The 26457-nt window shown below is 42.5% G+C and overlaps 1 protein-coding gene across 2 annotated transcripts in view; it reads left to right on the forward strand.

Annotated features, from left to right (window-relative positions):
- The window catches only part of ADAMTSL1 (ADAMTS like 1), a 468923-nt gene that overhangs the window by 403557 nt on the left and 38909 nt on the right, over positions 1 to 26457 (forward strand). For both annotated transcript variants that reach the window (XM_082657540.1, XM_082657541.1), the window contains 2 exons: positions 22851 to 23063; positions 24880 to 25060. In XM_082657540.1, coding sequence (XP_082513666.1) covers positions 22851 to 23063; positions 24880 to 25060 — 394 coding nt within the window. The remainder of the gene's footprint in view (positions 1 to 22850; positions 23064 to 24879; positions 25061 to 26457) is intronic.

Below are 26457 nucleotides of genomic sequence, written 5' to 3' on the forward strand. Positions count from 1 at the left end.
GACAATCAAGGGTAATCTCCCATTTCACCATCCTTTCTTTTTTTTCTTTTTTTTAAAATGGAGCCCACCCATCTAAACTATGCTTGACAGATGGTTGCCTATCTTCTTTTATTTTACATTGGGGCATAGTTGATTAACAGTGTTGTGTTAGTTTCAGGTGTACAGCAAAGTGATTCAGTTATACATATACATGGATCTATTCCTTTTCAAATTCTTTTCCCTTTTGGGTTGTTACATAATATTGAGCAGAGTCCCCTGTACTATACAGTAGGTCCTTGTTGGTTATCCATTTTAAATACAGCAGTGTGTAGATGTCAATCCCAAACTCTCCATCCTTCTCCTCTGTGGTAACCATAAGTTCACTCTCTAAGTCTGTGTGTCTGTTTCTGTTTTGTAAATAAGGTCATTTGCATCATTTTTCTTAGATTCCACATATGGGTGATATCATATGATATTTGTCTTTCTCTGTCTGACTTATGACAGTCTCTAGGTCCATCCATTGTTGATGCAAATGGCATTATTTCATTCTTTTTAATGGCTGAGTAATATTCCATTGTGTATATGTACCGCATCTTCTTTATCCATTTGTCTGTCAATGAACATTTATGTTGCTTCCATGTCTTGGCTATTGTAAACAGTGCTGCAATGAGCATTGGGGTGCATGTATCCTTTCAGACCATGTTTTTCTCTGGGTATATGCCCAGGAGTGGGATTGCAGGATCATACGGTAGCTCTATTTTTAGTTTTTTAAGGAACCTCCATACTGTTCTCCACAGTGGCTGTAACAATTTATGTTTCCACCAACAGTGTAGGAGGGTTCCCTTCTCTCCACACCCTCTTCAGCATTTATTGTTTTTTTAAAATATTTATTTGGCTGAATTGGGTGTTAGTTGCAGCATGCAGGATCTTCACTGCAGCATGCAGGCTCTTTGTTGTGGCGTGCGGGCTCCAGAGCACACGGCTCAGTAGTTGTGGTGCGTGGGCTCTCTAGTTGTGGTTCATGGCCTCCAGAGCATGCAAGCTCGGTAGTTGCGGCATGCAGGCTCTCTAGTTGTGCATGGGCTCTAGAGTACACAGGTTTAGTTGCCCTGCAGTGCGTAGGAACTTAGTCCCCTGACCAGGGATCGAACCCGTGTCCCCTGCATTGGAAGGCAGATTCTTAACCACTGGACCACCAGGGAAGTCCCAGCATTTATTGTCGGTAGATTTTTTAATGTTGGTCATTCTGACTGGTGTGAGGTGATATCTCATTGTAATTTTGAGTTGCATTTCTCTAATAATTAGCGATGTTGAGCATCTTTTCATGTGCCTCTTTCACCATCCATTTTTAATCACATCTGCAAAGTCTCTTTTGCCATGTAAGGTAAAACATTGATGGGTTTCAGGGGTTAGGATGTGGATATCTTTAAAGGGCCATTATTCTGCCTACCAACCACAATAGCCAAGAATTGGTTGACATGTACTATCAGGCATTGTTACCCCAAACATAAATTAGTATAACATTTTTGGAGGGCAACTTAGCAATATGTACCAATATTTTTATTTATTTTTTTAATTTTAACTTTATTGGAGTATAGTTGATTTACAATGCTGTGTTAGTTTCAGGTGTACAGCAAAGTGATTCAGTTATACATATACATATATTCATTATTTTTTAGATTCTTTTCTCATATAGGTTATCACAGAATACTGAGTAGAGTTCCCCGTGCTATACAGTAGGTCCTTGTTGGTTATCTGTCTTTAATATATAGTAGTGTCTGTATGTTCATCCCAAGCACCTGATTTATCCCTCTCCCTCACATTTCCCCTTTGGTAACCATAAGTTTGTTTGCTAAGTCTGTTTCTGTTCTGTAAATAAGTTCATTTGTATCGTTTTTTAAAAATTAGATTCCACATATGAGTGATATCACATGATATTTGTCTTTGTCTGACTTATTTCACTTAGTATGATCATCTCTAGGTCCATCCATGTTGCTGTAAATGGCATTATTTCATTCTTTTTTATTGCTGAATAGTATTCCATTCTATATAGGCACCACATCTTCTTTATCTATTCCTCTGTTGATGGACATTTAGATTGCTTCCATGTCTTGGCTATTTGTACCAATATTTTTTTTAATCTTTATGAGAGTATAATTGCTTTACAATGTTGTGTCAGTTTCTGCTGTACAACAAAGTGAATCAGCTATATGTATACATATATCCCCGTATCCCCTCCCTCTTGAGCCTCCCTCCCACCCTCCCCAGCACCAAGCTGATCTCCCTGTGCTGGGCAGCAGCTTCCCACTAGCTATCTATTTTACATTTTGTACCATTATTTTAAAATGATGCTCATTAGCCCAGTAATGCCACTTGAGTAATGTAACCTAAGGAGATATTTGGATACAGAGATGTATATACTAAAAAAAAAAAAGTCACCATACCATAGTTTATATTGGTGAAAAATTGAAACAATGTAATCATTTATAAATAGAGAATTGACCAAATAGAAGTTCTGGTACTTTCATGTACAGAATCTTAAACGGCTATTTAAACAGATGATAATATATCTCCATTCATTGATGAGACTAGCCGAGATTTATCGATCTGTCCAGTGATATATGTACATATGTGAAGGAACAACATTCATAGTGGTTAGGATTTTTTTTAATTTTTATATTTTTCTGGACTTTTAATTTGTAATGAACACGCATTGGTATTTTATTTATTTATTTATTTATTTATTTTTGCGGTACGCGGGCCTCTCACTGCTGTGGCCTCTCCCATTGCGGAGCACAGGCTCCGGATGCGCGGGCTCAGCGGCCATGGCTCACGGGCCCAGCCGCACACGTGGGATCTTCCCAGACCGGGGCACAAACCCGTGTCCCCTGCATCGGCAGGCGGACTCTCAACCACTGTGCCACCAGGGAAGCCCGCACTGGTATTTTTTAAGACAAGTTGAGCCTGTTACGTGGCAAAGAAGGTATTGGATTTCTCTCTCTTATGAACATGGCAGTTGTCTTTGGAGGTAAAGATGCGTCTTGCACAGGCATTTAGTGATTTTACTACACTGTGTTCTCAGTGAAGAGAAACGCTCATGATCTCATATCCTAGACCAGGGGTTGGCCCTTGGGCCAAGTCTAGACACCACCTGTCTGTAAATAAGGCTTTATCTGTGCACAGCCACACCCATTTCATTTATGTATTGTCTATGGCTACTTTCAAGTTACAATGGCACAGTTGGGTAGTTGTGACAGAGACCATACAGCCCACAACGTCTAAAATATTTACTATCTGACCTTTTACTAAAAAAGTTTGCCCACTCCTGCTCTAGGCTTCCTTACCGACAACAATGTCAAAAGTCTTTCTGCTGCTTTGTTTTTGAGAAGTTATTTGAGAAAGAGTCAGGTAGCAATGTGTGAGCGCCTTATCGTAAGCTCTTTTCTTTCCTGCCACACCCTTCAAAGCCAGAATCCAAAAATGCATTTTAGAGGGAAAAACCTTTATTACTTTAGGAAAAAGTGGTCTTTCCTTCTCTATTTTCCAGAAATTCACGGCTTTAGTCTTTAAAAAGCTCTGGGAGCAAAACTCTCACGGAACGCTAATTGCACATAGTAAAGTGGAGCAGAGGTGCCCAGTGATGTTACTGTCTGTCCTGCATAACCCCACCCCTCTACTGAGTGTCCTTGCTCTGCCCAAACCCGGACATCGAGGCTTTCATCTCTCTGTGGTCCTTGGGATGCCTTTGAGAAGTTCCGTGGGAACATCAGTGCTCACTTCCGTAAGTTGTCAAGAGACTAGGTAAACGTCCCTGTTTCAAAATGCGTATTCCTTCCTAGACCCTCTACCTTCACCCGGTGTAAGTGCTGTGGAGAATGGGGAAGCCCAATAAAGAATAAGTGCGGTCAAGAAATGATCTGGGGCTTCCCTGGTGGCGCACTGGTTGAGAAGCCGCCTGCCGATGCAGGGGACACGGGTTCGTGCCCCGGTCCGGGAAGATCCCATATGCCGCGGAGCGGCTGGGCCTGTGAGCCATGGCCGCTGAGCCTGCGCGTCCGGAGCCTGTGCTCCGCAGCGGGGGAGGCCACAGCAGTGAGAGGCCCGTGTACAGAAAAAAAAAAAAAGATCTGTTCCCAACAAAAACACCACGTTCTGCCTCCGGTCTAGATGGCCTTGAATCTGGGATTTCCTAAGGAGACCGCATTGGCTTTCAGGATCTCTAAAACCAGATGATTCTTTCAAAGATCAAAATTGGCCCCAAGGGTCTGGACCATACTACCTCCCCCTAAAGCCTGCAGGGAACCCTCTAAATGCTCCAAGGGAGCCTCTGGATGTAGATGACCAAGGCAGGTCTGGGAACCAAATGCAAAGAGGATTAGGATACAAAACAAATGAATCCTAGAAATACCGCGAGACAAAGAGGAAGCCTTCGGACAGCTACTCTCTCTGCTTTTTAGAGGCAAGTGACGTTGCTGGTTGCTGCCGTGGCCTTTCCCCTCGGGGTGGTAGGCTTCTGGCCTCTTCTTCAGAGGACATCTCTATTTACGGGCCCTTGACAAACCACACAGTCTTCAGGCTCCGCTGCCAGAGGCCAGACATCGCGCGCCAGAACATACGATTACCCCAGCAGAGTTAGCCAGCGGCACCTTCACAAACACTCAGCGACGACACCTCGCCTCACGCTGCTCTCTCCCTCTCCATGGCTCGTGTCCCGACTTCAGCTCGCCTGCTTCACACCCCGCGCCCCCCTTATTCACTTCGCTGTTTATTATTTTCTTTACTTTGTCGAGAAGTTTCTGGAGCCTCCACACCCAGGAGACTTATATGGGGATAATAAATTCAGGAGAGGTCTCCACGCTCGCCCAGCCGCGGCCGCGGGCCTTGGAATTCCTTGTCAGCAGCTGCTCCTTCCTGTGACTTGCCGCTGAACTCTGCGGCGTGCCCCGGTGGGGCCTCTCAGGATACCTGCTATGAATCTTAGCCATTCTTCATATCCACGGCTGTTCTGTGGCTTTGCTTCAACAGAAGAGAGCTGAAATGGGGTGTGTACAAGGCCATGAGCAAAGGCTCTTTTATTTATTTATTTTTTTGGTGCGGTGGGGGCGGGGGGCGGGTTATTTCTTTTGCAAAGGCTCTGGCCCATAAACAGAGCCAAACCTAGGCTGAGTTTATGAAAGCATGTTGGCTCTGAGCTGCTGCTGGCTTTTGTTTTTTTTCCCAAAACCTAATCTGGATATTTTCTAGCTTGTCTCGCCATTGGCTGGAGTGAGGGGGTTAGTCGGTTATATTACTTCAGGGAAGAGAATATTTATAGAGTCCACGGCTTTTACTCTGAAACTGTCCTTCTCACAGCAGTAGCACCTTGATTATACAGAGCACTTCTTCAGAGTCCTGAAATACTGTGCCATTTTGGACCAGAGGTGAACTACCAGTCTCATTCCTTACAAAATCTAGTGTTGGTGGGTGTAATCAATACACATACACAGAGAGGGGAGTTCTAACTTAGAACCCGCCTCGAAAGTATGGTATGGCCCAAGTACGATCCATGTTCTGGGGTTCATTCAAAGGCCATCTCATCAGTGGATTGAAACTCCTTCCTCAGCCCCAGGCAGCCTGCAGCCAGGCCTCCTCTGGTCATCCCTGTCTTCCCTCCTACAGGCCAGGTAGCACCTGCCAGCAGCCTGAGGGTAGATTCAACCAGGGACTTATAAACCCAGAAATCTGAAACTTTTAAAAAATGTGCTGAGGTGTCTTTAAAGGTGTGTTTTATGCCCAGAGCCTGCTGGCAGGGAAGGACACCTGGGAACTCTGTGTATTATCCCCTTGAGATAGCGTCAATCCCAATCAACACTACTGTGAATTTAACAAAATTGGACCAGTTTCCCAGAGCCCCCTCCCCGCAAGGTGGCCCAAGCAACCCTGGATAAGCACATGGCTCAGCACTGCCAGGCTCTTAACTGAGACCACGTAGTCATTTTCACAGCCAATGAAACTGTGTGTACGTGCACATCCTAAGTGGCACCTCGCCTCCGTTACCTCTAAGAGCGTTAACCAGGTCCTAAGGTTATGGATGAGGGCGGTGACCGAGCAATAAGCAAGGCATTTTGGAGAAGGCAAGGCCTTCATCACGTCATAAATCTGGACGGAGCTACTTTTCATGCTGAGAAATATATCAAGTTCTTCCTCCAGATGCCCGGGGAGATGGAGACATTAGCGTGCCCCCTGCCAATGGAAACCCAAAGCTTGCCCTAGGGGTAAAAAAGACATTTGGGGAATGGAAAATGGGCTCGTATTTTTCCTTTTTCCAGGAATGTTTTAATGTTAGTTTTCTTTGGGCAAATGTACATGGGAATAGTCTTGGCCTGGTTATTTGACCAGCTTATTGGGAGGTCCCAGAAATCAGAGTGAAAATTAAAGTCACTTGTCTTCTCCCACAGCCTTCTGGGGTCCAGCTGACAAATGGGGAGCGAGGCACGGAGTTTTTTCAGACATGAATTAATCGTGTCTCTCAGCCTGCTGCCTGGTGCCAGCTCGCAGTCATTCAGTGCTGTTTGAGAGACCAGCTCCGTCACCCAATGGGGACACCAAACCTGAAAGGAGAGGGAGCCAGGAAATGCAGTGAGGCTGCTTCCCCACTTTCATCCGGTCACCCCACAGTCTTAGAGTGAGGCCATACCTACCCTATACCACGTGCAGCACGGAGATCCTGCCATCAATGTGAAATGGCTGAGCAAGCGTTTTCCAGTTGTGCAAAATTAAATTAAGGAAAGGACTCCCAGACTGACTACACCAAGTGCCAAGTTTCATCCCAGCACACATCATTTTTATAGTAAGTTTTAACTCTGCGAAAAAATACAGGATTATAATGGAAATGCTGACAGGCCTGGAGCCAGCTCATGAAGTAATAATGCCACGTCTCTGATATTTTTACACAGCATGTCCTAATCTGCCACAGCTTTCTTCTCCTTTAAATAGCAGTTAAATAAGTGAAAATCCCTAGAGCACTGCTTTTCCCTCCTCCTCTTTTAGGTGGTGTATCCCCCTTTTCCAACCCTCCTTCCTTGAGAACCTCTTTCAGTCCATTTATATTGTCCGCTCTGTAGAATCAATGTCTCAAGCTCAGCTGCCTTTTTCTGAGCTGTTTGGCTGAGAAGGGAGAAGAGGAGGGAGAATGTGCAAGTCTGAACTCTTGCCTTCTGCTCATTAAGGCTAAGAACTCATGAAAATAAACTCCGGATGTGTGACTCTCGTAAGTGACAGGCAGCTAATGAAGGCCTGGGTTGGCTTGATCTCTCCTACAGAGAAGCCCACAAATCAAGCTGCTTGCCTATCTTTTAGCAGGACCAGAATTCCTGCTAACTTTCGGCCCTTCCACAAAAATATCCAGTGAGTAATGACCATCATGAGTTCAGAGCTTCTTTCTAGACAGGAGACTCAAAGGCAGCCCTATCCCACCGCCTTTAAACTCTTCCAAGGAGGGTGCAAGGAAGTTGAGGTCAAGGGCCACCAGGCCTCCCGGTTTTCCATCCCCCTATTTCCCTCACCTGTTGAACTCAGCCTGTTTCCCTGAGCAAGGCTATTTTAGTGCCAGAAACTCATGTGAAATAGGAGACAATGGGGAAGAAAGTCAGTGAGGTCAATCTGACTTAATCAGGGATGTCAACTCATGGCAGGTGACAGCTAAACTGACTCCCAGCAGATAGAATTTTGTATATAATTTGATTTCTTATTGCACACATCTCCCCCATTCCAAACTTCTATCCCTCTCCAGTTAATGTGATTAAAAAAAAAAAAAGTAGGTGAAACTAGGAGGAAAACCCTCACACATATGTGAATCCCACCTGGCTCTGGCTCAGTGTGGAGCCACAGTGGACCCAGGAATGGAGGTCTAAAGGCAATATTTTCTTTCGCTGGTTAAGAATAGTTGATAGGACTTACCTGGTGGCACAGTGGTTAAGAATCCGCCTGCCCGTGCAGGGGACATGGGTTCGATCCCTGGTCCGGGGAAGATCCCACATGCCGCGGAGCAGCTAAGCCCGTGCGCCACAACTACTGAAGCCTGCGCGCCTAGAGCCCGTGCTCCACAACAAGAGAAGCCACCGCAATGAGAAGCCCGTGCACCACAACAAAGAGTAGTCCCCGCTCGCCGCAACTAGAGAAAAGCCTGCGCACAACAATGAAGACCCAATGCAGTCAAAAAACAAACAAACAAAACAAATTCATTAAAATATATAAAACAAAATTCTTAAAAAAAAAAATAACGGTTGATAGAGAGGGGCTTTTTGCTGCCAGAACCCTCATGATCTAAGCCGCCTTCCTAAGCACTGCTTCCCCCTCAGCCACCTACCCAACCCAAGACCTGTACTAACCGAGGTCTGAGTAGAGAGAGCACTATCGTTCCCTGCTGATGGACCGTTTCCTGGGGTGGCCGTTGAGTTTGGGAGGATGGAAATGGTCTGTGTTCACGTAGCTGCGAGGAAAACAGAAAAAGAGATGCCAGCCCCTGCAGGAAACACTGTTAATATGTTCATGGAAGCAAAGGGGAAGAGGTGTGGTTTATAATTGAGCCTCTCTGGAGGTGTGGAATGCGTTTGCACAGTTTTTGGTGTCCTTGCAAATGTCACCCAGAGAGATTGCTCACCTTCAAAGAATGATTGATACTTCTCTTACTTTAACAAATGAGAAATGTCCGTGACCGAAAGGAACCCCTGTGACAAGCCAGGTTTTCTCATTAGCAGTGAAACATGGATAATTATTCACTGGGAACATACACAGTGGGAATTCATGTTAGATTCCTTCTTTTGACTCTTGCTGCTGGCAAGCCTCAGAGGCCACTGTGTACACACAGACATGCACATAAATATGTACATAAAAGCACAGGGGCCTGCACTCCATGTGTGCTGAGGGGATACCAATTCTGAGTACAAAGGAAGTTTTTAAGAAGCTATGTGTTCAGTTAAAAGCACTGAAAGACAGATTTGTGATGAAAAAGGCAGATGACCTTCAATTTTGGTCATTCACTTTAGTTATAATTAGTTTACTTTGGTCTTTACTTTCCCTTTCCTATTGAAAGTAGACTTTCCTAAGAGCATTTTCTTTTTTCTTTTGTTTTTTTTTGGCTGCGTTGGGTCTTCGTTGCTGCACGTGGGCTTTCTCTAGTTGCGGCGAGCGGGGGCTACTCTTCGTTGCAGTGCGGGGGCTTCTCAGTGCAGTGGCTTCTGTTTTTGCGGAGCACGGGCTCTAGGTGCGCGGGCCTCAGTAGTCGCGGCATGCAGGCTCAGTAGTTGTGGCTCATGGGCTCAGTAGTTGTGGCTCGCGGGCTCTAGAGTGCAGGCTCGTTAGTTGTGGTGAATGGGCTTAGTTGCTCCTCAGCATGTGGGATCTTCCCGGACCAGGGATCGAACCCGTGTCCCCTGCACTGGCAGGAGGATTCTTAACCACTGCAGCACCAGGGAAGTCCCCTAAGAGCATTTTCAATCCAAGATGAGTAGTCACATATATTCTCTGTGGTCAGTGTCCAGATGTGAAGGGAAATACAGTAACCTATCTAGCAGATGGAGGCTGCCTCAGTAAGGAAAGACTATTTAGGATTGTCATAGTTAGGATATACATTCAGCAACCTACAGCAAAGACCCAAAATAACAGTCAACAAGAGAGGAATATATTCCTATCTTACATAGAAGTCCAGAAAAAGACATTCCAGGCATGGTGTGGCAAACTACCATGTCACCTAGGGACCCAGGCAAAAAATGTTTTAAATTCCTGCTGCTCTGTCATCCTGGACTATTGCCCTCATCCACCTAAGCCAGGTGGTTGGCTCCACATACACATTCTCAATGGCAGGATGGAGGAAGGGGGAAGAAAGGCAAGTTCTTTTCTTTGAAAGCCATGTCCCAGGAGGTATATATATCACTTTCCCTCTCATGTCACTGAATGGAATCACATGGCCCACACCTTATTTCAAGGGGTGATGGGAAATGTCTCTATTCCAGGCAGCTATGTACCTATGTAAAAATCAGGGGTTCATGTACACTAAGAAGGAGAGGGCAGATATGAGGGGATAACTAGCAGTTTCTGCCATACAAAGCAACCACACTAAAGTTGTTGCAGTCAAGGGTGACACAAGTATCAATACAAGGGAAAGTGATCTCTGACTTCAACAGAGCTAAATGAATGAAGGGGAACCTACCAGCATGAATTTTTTTTATTGAAGTATAGTTGATTTACAATGTTGTGTTAATTACTGCTGTACAGGAAAGTGCTTCAGTTATATCTGTATCTATATATCTATATCTATATATACATTCTTATATATTCTTTTCCATTATGGTTTATCATAGGATATTGAATATAGTTCTCTGTGCTATCCAGTAGGACCTTGTTGTTTATCCATTCCATATATAAAAGCTTACATCTGCTACCCCCAACCTCCCACTGCATCCCTCCCCCAGGCCCCTCTCCCTTGGCAACCACCAGCCTGTTCTCTATATCTGTGATTGTTTCTGTTTCATAGCTAGGTTCATTTGTGTCATATTTTAGATTCCACATATAAGTGATATCATATGGTAATTGTCTTTCTCTTTCTGACTTCTCTTAGTATGGTAATCTCTAGTTGCATCCACGTTGCTGCAAATGGCAGTTTCATTCTTTTTCATGGCTGAATAGTGTTCCATTGTATACATGTGCCACATCTTCTTTATCCATTCATCTGTCGATGGACATTTAGGTGTTTCCATGTCTTGGCTATTGTGAATAGTGCTGCTATGAACATAGGGGTGCCTGTATCTTTTTGAATTATAGTTTTGTCTGGATATATGGCCAGGAGTGGGATTGCTAGATCACATGGTAACTCTACTTTTAGCTTTCTGAGGAACCTCCATACTGTTTTCCACAGTGACTGCACCAACTTACATTCCCACCAACCGTGTAAGAGGGTTCCCTTTTCTCCACATCCTCTCCAGCATTTGTTATTTGTAGACTTTTTAATAATGGCCATTCTGACCAGTGTGAGGTGGTACCTCATTGTAGTTTGATTTGCATTCTCTAATAATTAGCATTGTTGAGCATCTTTTCATGTGCCTGTTGGCCATCTGAAATGTCTATTTGGGTCTTCTGACCATTTTTGGATAGGGTTGTTTGTTTTCTCGTTGTTGAGTTGTATGAGCTCTTTATATATTTTGGAAATTAGGGCCTTGTTGGACACATCTTTTGCAAATATTTTCTCCCATTCTGTAGGTTGTCTTTCCATTTTGTTTATGGTTTCCTTTGCTGTGCAAAAGATGGTAAGTTTGATTAGGTACCATTTGTTTACTTTTGGTTTTATTTCTACTGCCTTGGTATACTGACCTAAGAAAACATTTGCACAATTTATGTCAGAGAATGTTTTGCCTATGTTCTCTTCTAAGAGCTTTATGGTGTCATGTCTTACGTTTAAGTCTTTAAGGCATTCTTAGTTTATTTTTGTGTATGGTGAGAGGGTGTGTTCTAACTTCATTGATTTACACGTGGCTGTCCAACTTTCCCAACAGCACTTGCTAAAGAGAATGGTTTTTTTTTTCCTGTTGTATATTCTTGCCTCCTTTGTTGAAGACTAATGGACCATAGGTGTGTGCGTATATTTCTGGGCTCTCTATTCTGTTCCATTGATCCATCTGTCTGTTTTTGTGCCAATACCATGCTGTTTTGATTACTGTAGCTTTGCAGTATTGTCTGAAGTCTGGGAGGGTTATGCCTCCTGCTTTGTTCTTTTCCTTCAGGATTGTTTTAGCGATTCTACCAGCAGGAATTTTTAAGTTGGGCAGGTTATAAAATATTTGAGTAAACATCTGCAAATAGCAGGCTGGAACAGCAATTTTTAAAAATTTGTTAAAATTTTAAAGAAGAAGCATAAAGCTGAATAAACAGAATATGTGAAAAACAATTTTTTTGGACACTGAGTCATTTCTGATGATCAATAATTTCATGTTTTTTCCCTTTTTTATTACGGGTAACTTCACATATATACAAAGTAAACAGGGCAGCATAAAGAACCCCGTGCACTCATCACCCAGCTTCAAAAAACAACTTCCTGCCATTCCTATTTTATTTGTACTCCCACCTACTTCCCACGCCCATCCCTACTCAATTATTCTTTTAGGTAAAATTTACAATTATTAAAATGCACAAATTTTAGCCAATTTTGGCAGATATACCCATGTAACCACATCCTTGGCTAACATATGTTTGACCACTTGATTTTTTTTTTCTCAGTCTTTTTCTCTCTTTGCTTCACTCTGGCTAATTTCTATTACTACATCTTTAATATCACAAATATTTTTTCTATAGTATTTAATCTTCTATTAATCCTATCTAGTGAATTTTTCATTTCATAAAATATGTTTCGTTTTTAGAAGTGCATTTGATTCTTTTTATAACTTCCACTTTCTTACTATGTACATGTTTTCCTTTAAATATTTAACTTATTTTTAATACCGTTTTAATATCCGTGTCTATTAATTCCATCATCCCTATCATTTCTAGATACGTTTCCACTGACCGATTTTTGTCTTTGTTATGGGTCACATTTTCCTGCTTCTTAACTTAACAAGTAATATTTGATTGAAAGCTAAACAACGTAAATTTTATATCATGATGTGTTTGGATTTTGTTGTCTTCTTCTAGTGATTGTTGGATTTTCTTCTCTTAAGCAGTTAAGTTATTCAAAGTTAAATTCGATCTTTTTGAAGTTTGTTCTTAAGTTTGATTAGAGCAGGTCTATAGTGACCTTTACCCTAGGGCTCCTCGGGGATCTCTACTGAGTTCCTCTGATGATGAACAAGGATGTTGCACTCTGGCTGGTCAGAACTTGAAGCCCTTCTAGCCCTACTTGAGCTTTGGGAAATAGGAAACTCACAGCTCCCTGACTGATCTTTGGTCAATCTTTTAGAGTTTCACTCTATGCATGTACATCTTCATTTGGGCAAAGACTCAAGAGGAAGTTATGCATATTTCTGGGGCCCTTTTTCTACGTAACGCCCTCATTTCCAGAATTCTGCTCAATTTCCGGCTGCCTCAACCTCACTGAACTCTGTTCTTTGTCTCGTTAATTAGTCCAGACTGTCATGCTCTGCTTGAGATAGTCTTCTGATGTGGGTTGAATTGTGTCCCCCCAAAAGGTTGCTGAAATCTCTCATCCTCAGTACCTGTGAATGTGACCTTATTGGGAAACAGAGTCTTTGCAGATGATCAAGTTAAGATGAGGTCATTAGGATGGGCCCTCATCTAATTTACTGGTGTCATTATAAAAAGGAGAAAATTGGACACAGAGATAGGCATGCGCTCAAGGAAGAACTCCACATGAACGTGAAAGCAGAGATTTGAGTGATGCATCTACAAGCCAGGGAACACCAAAGATTGCCAGGAAACCACTGGAAGCTAGAATAGATAAAACAGACCGTCCCTCACAGCCCTCAGAAGGAGCTAACACTGTTGACACTTTGATCTCAAACTTCTAGACTCCAGAACTGTGAGACAATAAATTTTTGTCACTTAAGTCAACCAGTCTGTGGTACTTTGTTCTGGCAACCTAGGAAACTAATACATCCTCCCTACTTTGCAGCTCAGAATGTACCTCCAGGCAGAAAGGCAGAGAATTCACCAGGCTCACGTAATCTATTTCTCTTCTTTCAGGGATCACAGCCCTCTACTGTCTGTAATCTGATGTCTGAAAACAGCCATTTCATACATTTCTGTCCAGTTTTCTAGTTATTTATGGCAAGAGAGTAAACCCAGTCCTTATTACTCCATCATGGCTTTCAAGATTTTTTTTAATCTGCTAATTTCATCACTTTGAGTATGATGTTCCTAGGTGTTTGTTAACCTTATTGAAACTTTATGGTTTTCTCAAAATTTGGGAGATTTGATAGTTTTATTTCTTCTATGTTTCTGTCTAATTTTCTTCTTTCCATATTGGGCTCCAATTACACATATATTAAACTTTTTCCCACAGGTCCATGGAGCTCTGTTTATTTTCCTTCAGTCTTTTTTCCCTCTGTTCTTCACACTGGATAATTTCTGCTGACCTATCTTCAAGTTCACTGACCCTTTCTCCTGTCATCTCCAATTTTCTGTTAGGCCCATCTAGTGAATTTTTCATTTCATTTTTTGCACATTTCAGCTCTAGAATTTGTTTCCACAGTTTCTGCTTCTCTAGTGAGATACTCCATCTTTTCATTTATTATGAGTAGACTTTCCTCTAACTCCTTAAACATATTTATATAGCTGCTTTAAAGTCACTGTCCATTCATTACAACACTTGCATCATCTCAGGACTGGTTTCTGTTGACTGCTGTTTCTATTAAGTATGGATCACATTTTTTTCTTATCTAGTGTTTCTTAACTGTATTGAGTTGGCAAAAAAAGTGCCTTCAGTTTTTAAGTAAAAACAGAAGACACATTTTTCATTTATTGAACAACATATTCACCCTTCTGTTCCACTACCTTCTGCTATTTTTCAAGCGACTTCATAATTCCATCTTCCCAAAACTTTTTATCTTTTTGAGCAAAGAACTGTTCCAGGTGCCTTTTACAGTCTTCCAGGGAATTGAAATTTTTTTCCATTAAGAGAATTTTGTAAAGACCTAAATAAATCGAAATCCAAAGATGCAATGTCTGGTGAATATGGTGGATGAATCAGAACTTCCCAGCCAAGCTGTAACAGGTTTTGCCTGGTCAGCAAAGAAACATGCGGTCTTGCATTATCCTGATGAAAGACTATGTGCTTTCTGTTGACTAATTCTGGACGTTTTTCATCGAGTGCTGCTTTTGGTCTAACTGGGAGCAGTACTTGTTGGAATTAATTGTTTGGTTTTCCAGAAGGAGCTCATAATAGAGGACTCCCTTCCAATCCCACCATATACACAACATCACCTTCTTTGGATGAAGGTGTGGTTGGTGGTGGTTCATTTTGCTTGCCCCATGATCTCTTCCGTTCCATATTATTGTACAGCATCCACTTTTCATCACCCATCACAATTTGTTTTAAAAATAGAACGTTTTCATTACGTTTCAGCAGAGAATCACATGCAGAAATACTGTCAAGAAGGTTTTTCTCGCTTAACTTACGTGGAACCCAAACATCAAAGCCATGAACATAACCAAGCTGGTGCAAATGATTTTCAGTGCTTGATTTGGATATTTTGAGTATGTCAGCTATCTCCCTCATGGTGTAACACTGATTGTTCTCAATTCATGTCTCTATTTGATCGCTGTCAAATTCAACTGGTCCACCCAACCGTGGAGCATCGTCCACGAGAAATCTCCAGCATGAAACTTCACAGACCACTTTTGACATGTTTAATCAGTCACTGCACCTTCTCCATACACTGCACAAATCTTTTTTTGCGTTTCATTTGCATTTTTACCTTTCTTGAAATAATAAAGCAAAATATACCAAAAATGTTGCTTTTTGTCTTCTACAATATTAAAATGGCTACACAAAAATTCACCAATTTTGGTAACTTTTTTTAAATGCACGCTGATATGACAGCTGTCACATACAATCTAACAAATTTGTTTTGAATGAAGTTAAAGACAACTAAGTGCTACTAGAGCCATCTAATGGGAAAAAACCATCGAACATTTTGGCCAACCCAGTATAATGAAAATTATAGATGATATACTAGAGAGACTTGGCACTCTGTTATGTTCCTATGAAGAGTGTTTGGTTTTGTTCTAAAAGGCAGTTAATTTGGCTGGGCTCAAATTCCAACTTCTGTCTTCCCTGCAGTGGGCACCGACTGAATTCTCCACTCTATTGGCAGCTTCTAGCTGATGCTCTTTTGCTGGGTTCCTCTGGGGTCTGCTAAAAAGAATTTGGACAGGACTTACATAGATTTTAAGGTTTATCTTAAAGGATTTCCCCCCTTAACTTTCCAGCTATTCTAACAGCCCCCAGACACTGTCCTCTGACATCTCAAGACAATGAAGCTATACATTTTCCAGCAATCTGGGCCATCTGGGGATTGAGGAATTTCCTCAGGCAAAAAGCCACTAGGTAGCAAATCCCACCTGTTGCAGTTCCTGGGTTTCTAGGACGACTCCCCTTCTGTTTCTGCCATTGCTTTTGGTCACTCTTCACTGCTTTCCAAGAGTTGTTGTTTCGTTTATTTTGTTGTTGTTGTTGCTGCTGTTTAAATTTTAAGACTAGTCCAACCTAGTTATTCACCATTACTGGATGCTAGAATCCCTAGTCAAGTTGTTTTGAGAGTTTTCTGGCCGAGATCTACTCTGTTCCTGTTTTGCAACATTTAAAGCATTCTCATTCACCCTCTTCTTTAATCCTTTATTTTCTTAATAACACAGTTGTTGGTACACTTCTAAAGATTCAAGACCCAGAGGTAAATTCTCTCTTAAATTAAATAAAGAAATATGTGAACATAGCATTGAATGGTATGTTCTGATTATACAGAACACTTTTATTTCCAATTCCACTAACTTGAAATTTCTGATCACTCAAACGTGAGTTGGAATGAAGTTTACCTTTATATTACCTGGGCACATGGGGTGGAGAGTGGTTGTGGAAAGAATATGTTTGGTTAGTTATTTTCATTAAAAAAAAAATGAAACCACTCATTCATTCCACAAATTCTTATATAAATCAATTATTTGCTAACAACCTGTTTGTTTAATCCCTTTCCTTTCTGGAGTCCCATGACATCACATGGTCTCAATTTTTCTCTTATCCCACAGAGCCCTTTAATACCTCCTATTTCTTCTTCAATCACTGAATGTTAGAATTCTCCCACTGTCTTGTCCTGAGACCTGACCTCTTTTCATTGAAGACTCCTTCCATAAATCTATGAGACTGGTTCCCAAAATCTATCTCCAGTTCTTACCGCTAACTAACTTCCATTTTTATCTTTATCATCTCAATGGATTTTTCCATCCTTTGGTTCTGTCACAACCTTTAAAGTCAATATGCTTAAAACTAAACTTATTCATCTCTAGGGGTAGAAATAAGGAATAGCTTCTCTTCCTGATTTACCTACTTCTGTTAACAATCCCACTAGTGTTCCAGTCTCTTTAGCTTCTCTTCTTTGTCTCTACCCCCATCCTCCTCATATCCTGTCAGAGCTACTTTTGCAAATATGTCTCATTTCTTGTCACCTCTGAACTGATATCCTAGCTTCTCCTTTCTCTCAAGCCAGTGCATCTTGGAAAGAACCACCTTACTGATTCTTCTAAAGCCAACCTAGATCACCCCCTCATCTTCAGAAACCTGCAGGGGCTCCCAAAAGACCTGATTCTGGCCTTCAAGGTCCTCCCCATTGTATCTCTCACCCACCATGCCAGCATCATCTATGTCCTCCATGTTCCAGTCAAGTCAACCAGTCATTTCTCAAAGACACATCACCAGTTTTTCATCTTTTCACCTTTGCTCATACTGTATCTTCTCGACTGCCCTCCTCTTCTACTATCTCTGCTTATCTTAATCCTGAATAACCTCCATATATAACTTCTCTTCCAGGAGCACTTCACTGGCACAATTCAATTTCACTACATATTGACCTAAACAATATAGATTGACTAAGTCTACTTTGCCCTATCTGAGAAGAAGAGGGGTGAGAATGATGAATTTGAGATGATGCTGAGAACGCTTGGAACCTAAAAGCACCTTAAAAATCATCTAATTCACTGGTTACCAATAAAAGAATCTTCTTATGCAGAAGCCTGATAGGTAATTCTGCTATGAGTAATATGGGAACGGAGACCCCAAAGCCCCATCTATGCAGATTCCCTATCAAGGTTCCCCACCCTCCTCCCCCATACCTCTGCAAAACTTTAGGGCCCCAAGGAACATCAACTTGAAAAGTATTGATTAAATCTAAAGCTCTCATTTATAGATTAGAAAACAGAAGCCAAAGAGCCCTTTCAAAATCTAGAGTTCTCCTTGAGAGTCATGTATCTGTGTAACTGCATTTGAAAGTAACAAAACTGCTTTTCCTTTAAAAACTTTCTACAAAACAGATCTTCACCCGGATAGGTTTCAGAGTGAGAGGGATTACTATGAAGGCAGCCTCTCAAAGACTCAAAGTCTTAGTCACTGCTACTCAAGAGTCTTTCTCAAATTGAGTTTCAAGAACACCATATCCATGGCAGCCCTCATGCCTCAACTAGGATCACCAAGCTAGAAGACCCTGGAAATATATCCAAGATGCAAGACCCCGATGGGCTAAGAGAGGTATCCTGGCTGTTCACTCTGGCCTCTGATTCCAGGAAGGAGGAAGGATTTTGAATGTAATTGTTATGTAAATGTACTACTTATTCAGCTAAGATTTCTGGATCCTAGATAAGTAACTTTATCAGCCATAGAAAATAGCCTGTAGCTGCTACCACTCCTTTTCCTGCCTAAATAGTGTCTCAGAAAATCAGTCCTAATGGAGTTGGGAAAAAAAGACTAGAGCTAAATATGAGAGATTCTCTGGCCAAGTATCTCCTGTTTCCTTGGGAATAGCAAGGTTCTTATTTTTCAATTTGGAATCTAGTCAGCCTCACCGCGCTCCATGCACACTGACCAAACGAAAGGATTCACGGAGCCAGCATCTCAACAGCATATGGTACCTCTTTTTCTTTAAAGCAGATGTGATAGGAAGACATATATCTGTCTGTTTCAGCAAGTCTGAAAAGCTGTACTTGTTTCAAGCTTCACTTTTGAAATCATGCTATGCCTAAACAAACGTACAGCTTTCCTGCCTCTTATTAGAAAATGAAACCCACGTCTGACTCCAGGCAACATTTTTGGGCTGAAGGGAGTGGGTGCTGCTGGTCTCTGGAGGTCCCCAGTGGACTGATTTCTATACACCTCTCCCCAAGGCCATTCTCACACCCACTTCATAACGGGAGTACAGTGACACCACCATGGACCTCATGGCATATAGATGCCTAGATGCCACCAGAAGCATGTAGGGAGCCTGCTCCTTCGGAGTACCTGAGAAGATCCAGGTCAGGTGAGAGCTGGGTCAGTATACAGGGAGAAACTCCACCCTACTGGAAGCCTTGGATCCATGGCTCAAGGAGCTCTGGAAGCCCCTACTCCCTAAATGTATCAGTTAGCTACCTCACCCAACCCCTGAAAAATAAGAGGTTCTGCATTAAAATAAATGCAAGACTCAGTGGCTAAAACATCAATCATTTATTCTTACTGCTCTTACTTAGTTCAGCTGATCTAAACTGGGTTTGGCTGGAGTGACTTGGCTGTTCTCCACATTTCTCTAATCCTCCCCTTGAGATCATCAGGCCAGTCGAGGCATGTTCTTCTTCAGTGATGGCAAAGGCATAAGAGCACAAGCAAAAACTCACCAGGTCTCTTGAGGTCTAGGATTGAAATTGGTACCCAGCGCAGCTTTTGCCTCGTTTCTTTCATTATGGCAAAATATACATAACATGAAACTTATTATCTTAACCATTTTTAAGTGTACAGTTCAGTGGCATTAATTACCTTCTCATTGTTGTACAACTTCACACTATCCACGTCCAGAACATATCCATGTTTCATCCCAAACTGAAACTCATACCATTAAATAATAACAATACTCCATTCCCTCCTTCCGCCAGCCCCTGGTAATTACTATTCCATTTTCTGCTTCTACAAATTTGACTACTCTAGGTATCTCATATAAGGGGAACCATACAATATTTGTCCTTTTGTGTCTGGCTTCCTTCACTTAATGTTTTCAAGTTTAATCCATGTTGTCTCATGTATCAGAATTTTATTCCCTTTTTAAGGCTGAATAATAGTCATCATATATATTTATCACATTTCGTTTATCCATTCATCTATTGATGGAACTCTGGGTTTCCACCTTTTGGCTATTGTGAATAATGCTGCCATAAACATTGGTGTACAAATATCTATTCAAGTCCTGCTTTCAGATCTTTTGGGTATATAGCCAGAAGTGGAGTTGCTAGATCATACAGTAATTCTAATGTTTACTTTTCTTTTAGGGACCTCAATATTGTTTTCCATAGTTGCTGCACCATTTTACATTTCCACCAACAATACACAAGTGTTGTAATTTTCCCACATCTTCACCAATTCTAGTTAATTTTTTTTTTCTTTTAATAATAGCCATCCTAATGGATATAAAGTGGTATCTCATTGGTTCTGATTTGCATTTCTATAACAATTAGTGATGTGGAACATCTTTTCCTGTGCTTGTTAATCATTTGCATATCTTTGAGAAATGTCTATTCGAGTGTTTTGCTCACTTTTAAATTGGTTGGTGGTTTTTGTTGTTGAGTTGTAGGAATTTTTCTATATTCTGGATATTAATCTCTTATCAGATCTATGACTTGTAAATATTTTCTCCCATTGTGTGGGCTGCCTTTTCACTCTGTTGTTAGTGTCCTGTGATACACAAAAGCTTTTAATTTTGATGATGTCCAGTATATCTTAATTTTTTTCTTTTGTTACCTGTGCTTTTAGTGTCATATCCAAGAAATCATTCCCAAATCCAATATTGTGAAACTTTTCCCCTGCGTTTTCTTCTGAGAGTTTTATACTTTTAACTCTTATGTTTAGGTCCTTAATCCATTTTGAGTTAATTTTTGTATATGGTTTAATGTAAGGATCCAACATCATTCTTTGCATGTAGAAATCCAGTTTTCCCATTACCATCTGTTGAAAAGACTATCCTTTCCACATTGAATGGTCTTGGCACCCATGTTGAAAATTGACTATATACATAAGAGCTTATTTGTGGGTTCTCTATCTATGCCATTGGTCTATATGTCTGTCTTTATTCCAGTTCCACACTGTTTTGATTACTGTAACTTTGTAATAAGTTTTGAAACCAGGAAGTATGAGACCTCTAACTTTGCTGTTCTTTTTCAAGATTGTTTTGGCTATTCAGAGTCCCTTGAGATTCCATATGAATTTTAAGATGAATTTTTCTACTTATGCAAAAACAATTTTTTAAGTCATTGGGATTTTGAGAGGGATTGGATTGGGTTTGTTTTGGGGAGTATTGACACCTTAACAAAATTGTCTTCCAACCCATGAACGTGAGATATCTTTTCATTCATTTATGATTTTAATTTCTTTTTTTAGCACTGTTTTATAGTTTTCAGTGTACAAGTCTTTCCCCTCCTTGGTTTAGTTTATTCTTAAGTATTTTATTCTTTTTGATACTCAAGTAAATGGAATTGTTTTCTTAATTTCCTTTTCAGATTGTTCATTGTTAGTGTTTGTTAGTGGCCAGAGTAGTCACATGGCCAAACCTAAAGTAAGGAGGTGGGGAAGTAAAGCCCACCCATCATGGGACGGCCCTGTAAAGTTACATGGCAGAGTGAGTCCACAGGGCGAGAAGTGAAAAATTGGGTCCTATAACATGATATTCCATACTGAAATTTTGAGGGTCAACTTTAGCATTGTTTTTCCAGGGCCCTTCTTCAAAGTAGTCTGTTCCCACCTCTTCAACCTATACAACCACAGTGAAAATGTAAAAAGGCAAGGGAATGAAGGGAGTACGCAGACAAAGGAAGGAGGTATCAAGATGCCTAAGTAAATTGTTGGCGTCTAACCAGACAAGCAGTAGGTATGGGGGAAAGGACACAAGACAGTGAGTCAGATAGAAGATCTGCCCCCCTTGATCTTGGGGAGGTCTCTTAACATCTCTGGGCCTCAGTTTTCTCCTCTGGCAGTAAGCTAGATCATCTCTTAAAGACCTTTCCTGTGTTAACGCTGCCATACTATAAAAATTCTAACAGTGCTGCCCCCAGAACACAGAACAACGTTAGAAAACCATTCTCTGTACAGATCCATAGGCACACACATCCATCTGTGACCATCTGTGTGTCTCACTGATCTCATCTTCTGCCTTATATCTCAGTTTTATTAGTGTGCTTTTTTGCATCCCATACCAGCCGGGATCTCCTTGCAAGAGAGAAGATAATCTTAACTAGCTTTACTGTCCCCAGAACACTAGGCACCAAATAGATATTTTTTAACTGAACTGATAGAAAACCTCCACTATCTTTAATTTTGAATGATTTATCTTGCATTTTAAACCTCCAAATAAATCTCCTCTGGAAGCTAAGTTTCTGGGGTCACAACAGCAAATTCAGCAAGTACGAATTTAGAGGTAATGAGTTTTCTCTCATAATTGTAATCAGTTTATTTTACTAATTCTATGCTACAAAGGCTTGAGTAGACACCGTATCTCAGTTTAATATTTTGGAATTTTAATGTATCAAAATAGGCTCAATGACTATGTAATAAGTATAACATTGTACATGTCCAATGCAGGCTTGATGGTCAGAAGAGCTGTCAGAAGGCCAAGGTTCTTGACCTATAGAGAAATGAGATCAGTGTTCAAAATTGTTTTCCTAGTCTCTGTTGAAAATTTTTGGCTTGAAAATCACAGAGTAAAATGGAGGCAGACATTAGACATTTACCAATTAAAGTTTGATTCCTAACTATTACTATATAGTACGTGGGGGGTTTTTTCCCCCCAACTCATTGCATTTGAAGAAGTGATTTCTTTCAGTATAAAACTGGCATAGGAACTAATTAACTTGAGAAAATGTCCAATGAGTAAATCTTAATTGCTTCATTTTTTTTTAAGTTATTACAGGGACATAGACAAAAATAGGTACTTTGTGTTCCCCAGGAATTTTTACTTTAATTGAATGAGTTAACAGTCACCCTCCAAGCATCCAGAGCATAAAAACATCTCCCGTTTGCTTGGGAATGGGAAACATAAGAAAAATGCCATGGGGAAGCCACATCAAAGGTATGGCCTCAAAACCCACGGAAACAGTCAAACAGCTCATCAGGAATGTGTCCTTATTGGCTTTATCCATGGCTTACCTCTCCTCACCTCTCCTTCTAGGCTGCCCCATCAAAGGCCACCCTACTCCCAACATCACCTGGTTCCACGGTGACCAGCCAGTGGCCAATACCACAGGACTGACGCATCATATCTTGGCAGCCGGACGGATTCTCTGGGTTGCAAATCTTAGTGGCGGGTCTCAAGGGGAATTCAGCTGCCTTGCTCAGAATGAGGCGGGAATGCTCGTCCAGAAGGCCTCTTTAGTGATCCAAGGTAAGAGACCCTTCAGGTGTTGGGTGCCAGGCTTGTTTCTTGAAGAAGAGAGTCTACTTAGAAATCTAATTCTCCAGCAGAACAAAGTGATTTCTGATCTCCAGTGGTTCTTAGAACATGCAAATGGAAGCCCAACCGTGTTGCCATAGGGTGAGGCTCTTCAGAAAAGCCACCCACCCCCATCTCAGCAGAACCCAGAAAAGTCAGTGCTGCTTTCATAGATGCGCCCTTCTGCTCATCATGTTACTGCTGCTCAGGACCAAGGAGATCTCACCATATAGCAAAGCAAATGTGTTTCCTTTATGCTGGTTTAACTAGTAGAGAGCACACACACATACTCGCAAAGTTGCCTACTAAGAAAATACAAGTTTTCTCTGTTGAGCTGGTTTTAAATTACCTCTCGACGTGAACTACGTGGTTACTGCCCCTGCCTCGGAGAACCAGGGCTGGTGCCAGGACCACTGATCATCCAGAAGTCTCCAGCTGCAGTCACACGCCAAGTGCCTTCCTGGCACCTTCTCTGTGGCCTGTCCACGAGCAGACTGAGGAGTCTGTGTGGCTCATGCATTCACCTTCCAGGCACCTGGGCAGGTCAGAGAGCCCTTGGGTGGGGCCTGGCATTCACGGCCCCAAGAAAGGGTTGTGAATGAGCCCAAAACAGTGGGAAAGGAGCCCAGACTGGCCTTGTTATAGAAACCACGTGAGGCTTTTGAGTTTTCCATAGACTGGTTCTACCTGTGGCCTATGTGTGATACTTGTAGGGAAAGCAAAATTCTACTGCACGTATCCTAAAATGGAGGTTTCCGTGGGAAGGGACAGAGTTCATCCCAGAATAGCACATAAGGGGGGAGATTTTCCTGAGGCCTCCACCGCCATCTCACTTTCCACACAGGAAAGTCAATGTTGCGTTTTCTTGCCAGACGGGCACTCTCTGCTGAAAACCAGAAGGCAGTGCCTATCTGCAAGATTTGTAGCACACAAATCTTTTGAGTGCAAATAAGCATTCAAAATTTACCAGCCCAGTTTTTTTTTTTTTCCGGTACGCGGGCCTCTCACTGTTGTGGCCTCTCCCGTTGCAGAGCACAGGCTCCGGACGCGCAGGCTCAGCCGCCATGGCTCATGGGCCCAGCCGCTCCGCGGCATGTGGGATCTTCCCAGACCAGGGCATGAACCCGCGTCCCCTGCATCGGCAGGCGGACTCTCAACTACTGCGCCACCAGGGAAGCCCCAGCCCAGTTATTTTTAACAGCTTTCCTACCAGTCAGTCCCAGACCCCCAAATAGAAAATCCAAAGAAATGGCCTTTCTGACCGACATCATCGTGAAAAGTGAGCCTCTCTGGATAGGCTGTTTTTCTGTAACATATACAAAGTCCAACTCCAGTACAGACTTCTAAATATGATTGTTAAGTACCTCTGATATTTTTATATCTCTTTGTTGAAAAATAAAGTCACTTCCTGGTAAACTAATGGAAGGAAAGAGTACTTTAGGAAGTAGGTTAAAAAATACGAGAGCTACAGCCACTGATGAAGTTCTATGTGCCAGGCACCGGGCTAGGCCCTGTACTTTCTTTATATCCCGTCCTCACAGTAGCACGGCAAGATAAGAGCTACTGTACTCACTTTATGGATGAGCCGGCGGAGGCCCCTGGAGACCACGTGACTTGCCTAGATCGGCGGGAAATGGAGCCTACCACAGGGCAGAGCCTCCTTCATAACAGCATCTCATTCCTACCACACCCCACCCCACCACTCTGAAGGAATAACATGGGCATTGATGCTATCTTCTTTTCACCTCTGATCCTCCTTCTGTGATAGATTACTGGTGGTCTGTGGACAGACTGGCGACCTGCTCAGCCTCCTGTGGTAACAGAGGGGTTCAGCAGCCCCGCCTGAGGTGTCTCCTGAACAGCACGGAGGTCAACCCCACCCACTGCGCAGGGAAGGTGCGCCCTGCTGTGCAGCCCATCGCCTGCAACCGGAGAGACTGCCCTTCCCGGTGAGTGCGCTGGATGCTGCCTCAGGCCGCCCACTCCCAAGGATGGGCCTGGACTTTTAGCCAAGTTCATAGCCAGCCCTTGTCTAGCACTGAGAGAGCTACATTAAGCGCAGGTGAGGGGACCTGACGTCCTTTCCTGTAGGCCCGGGCCCGCCAGCCTCTCCACTGCACAGAAAACATCCCTCAGGATGAGCCTCCTCCCTTCGCTGTTTCTTCCCTCACTATTCAGCCAGCTAAAGGCTGCCCAGGCTTCCCAAGGGCCTGATAGGGTCTGTTCAGGGTCCAGGAGCATCCCAGGCCCTGGCAAGAGAGAAGCTCCCACACTGCAGTAGGAAGCTGGCTCTGTGGTTGGTCTGTAAGAAAAGAAACATGTTTGCAGTTGAAGTGTTTAGGGGATAGTGACTATTGGCCTATACCCCAACTCCTCCCCTTTCTTCTAGCTGTAAATACCTGTGCTCATCAGTACTCCAATTTAGTTAAGGAAATATTATCCTCTCTTCTACAAAGGGCTGCATTCTGCTAAAGTTGACATAAATTTCCATTTCCCATAGTTGCTTCAACTTTGGGTTTACAGTTGACCTTTGAGCAATGCAGAGGTTAGGGGCGCTGACCCCGAGCAGTCAGAAATCCACCTATAACTTGAGAGTCGCGCTCCGTATCTGCAACTTCACAACAACGGATGGTGTAGTACTGTAGTAGGTATTTCGTGAAAGAAATCCGAGTGTAAGTGGATCTGTGCAGTTCATACCCGTGTTGTTCAAGGGCCAACTATCCATTCTCTGCATTTGGGTCCCTTATGTAGCTCAGAATGACACCCGCAGTCTCTGCCTCTTCCATCTGCCCTGAGCTTTGAGCAGCTGTGAGACCCACCGAGCGGTACCCTTCCCCTGCCACCCAGCGTCAGGCAGCAGCTAAAGGGATAATGGATGGGCTTGGAGTTGGCACCCAGCATGGCGCCCAGAGCCCGGGGAGACTTGGCTGGGTCCTGAAATGCCCCTTTACTACCTATCTGTGGGACGTTCATCCACTACTTAGGCAACTGCTTCGTGTTTTGCCAGCTGAGTCATAAGAAGCAGCTGAAACCAGGACAGCCTCAATGAAATATGAAACACACTTGTTAATATCAGCAGTTTGACTTGCTGACGGGAAGGTTTCCACGGGAATGATTAATGTCCTTTTATACCCTTCCTGAACTGTAACATAGCCCGTACCTCTCTTTTCTCAAAGCCCCCACCCCAACTCCTGAAAAATTGCTGAAATGGATATTTGGAAATAAAAGTTGATTGAAAGGCAGGCCTGACATTCACCAGGGATACGAGAGGCTGGAAGACCGCCCTTGCCAAGCTGTGTGAAATGAAGAGGAGGTCTTGGACATGCCAGGGACTTTTTGATTTGCT

The sequence above is a fragment of the Grampus griseus genome (assembly GCF_964374135.1).
Source record: "Grampus griseus genome assembly, chromosome: 6".
Taxonomy (NCBI): domain Eukaryota; kingdom Metazoa; phylum Chordata; class Mammalia; order Artiodactyla; family Delphinidae; genus Grampus; species Grampus griseus.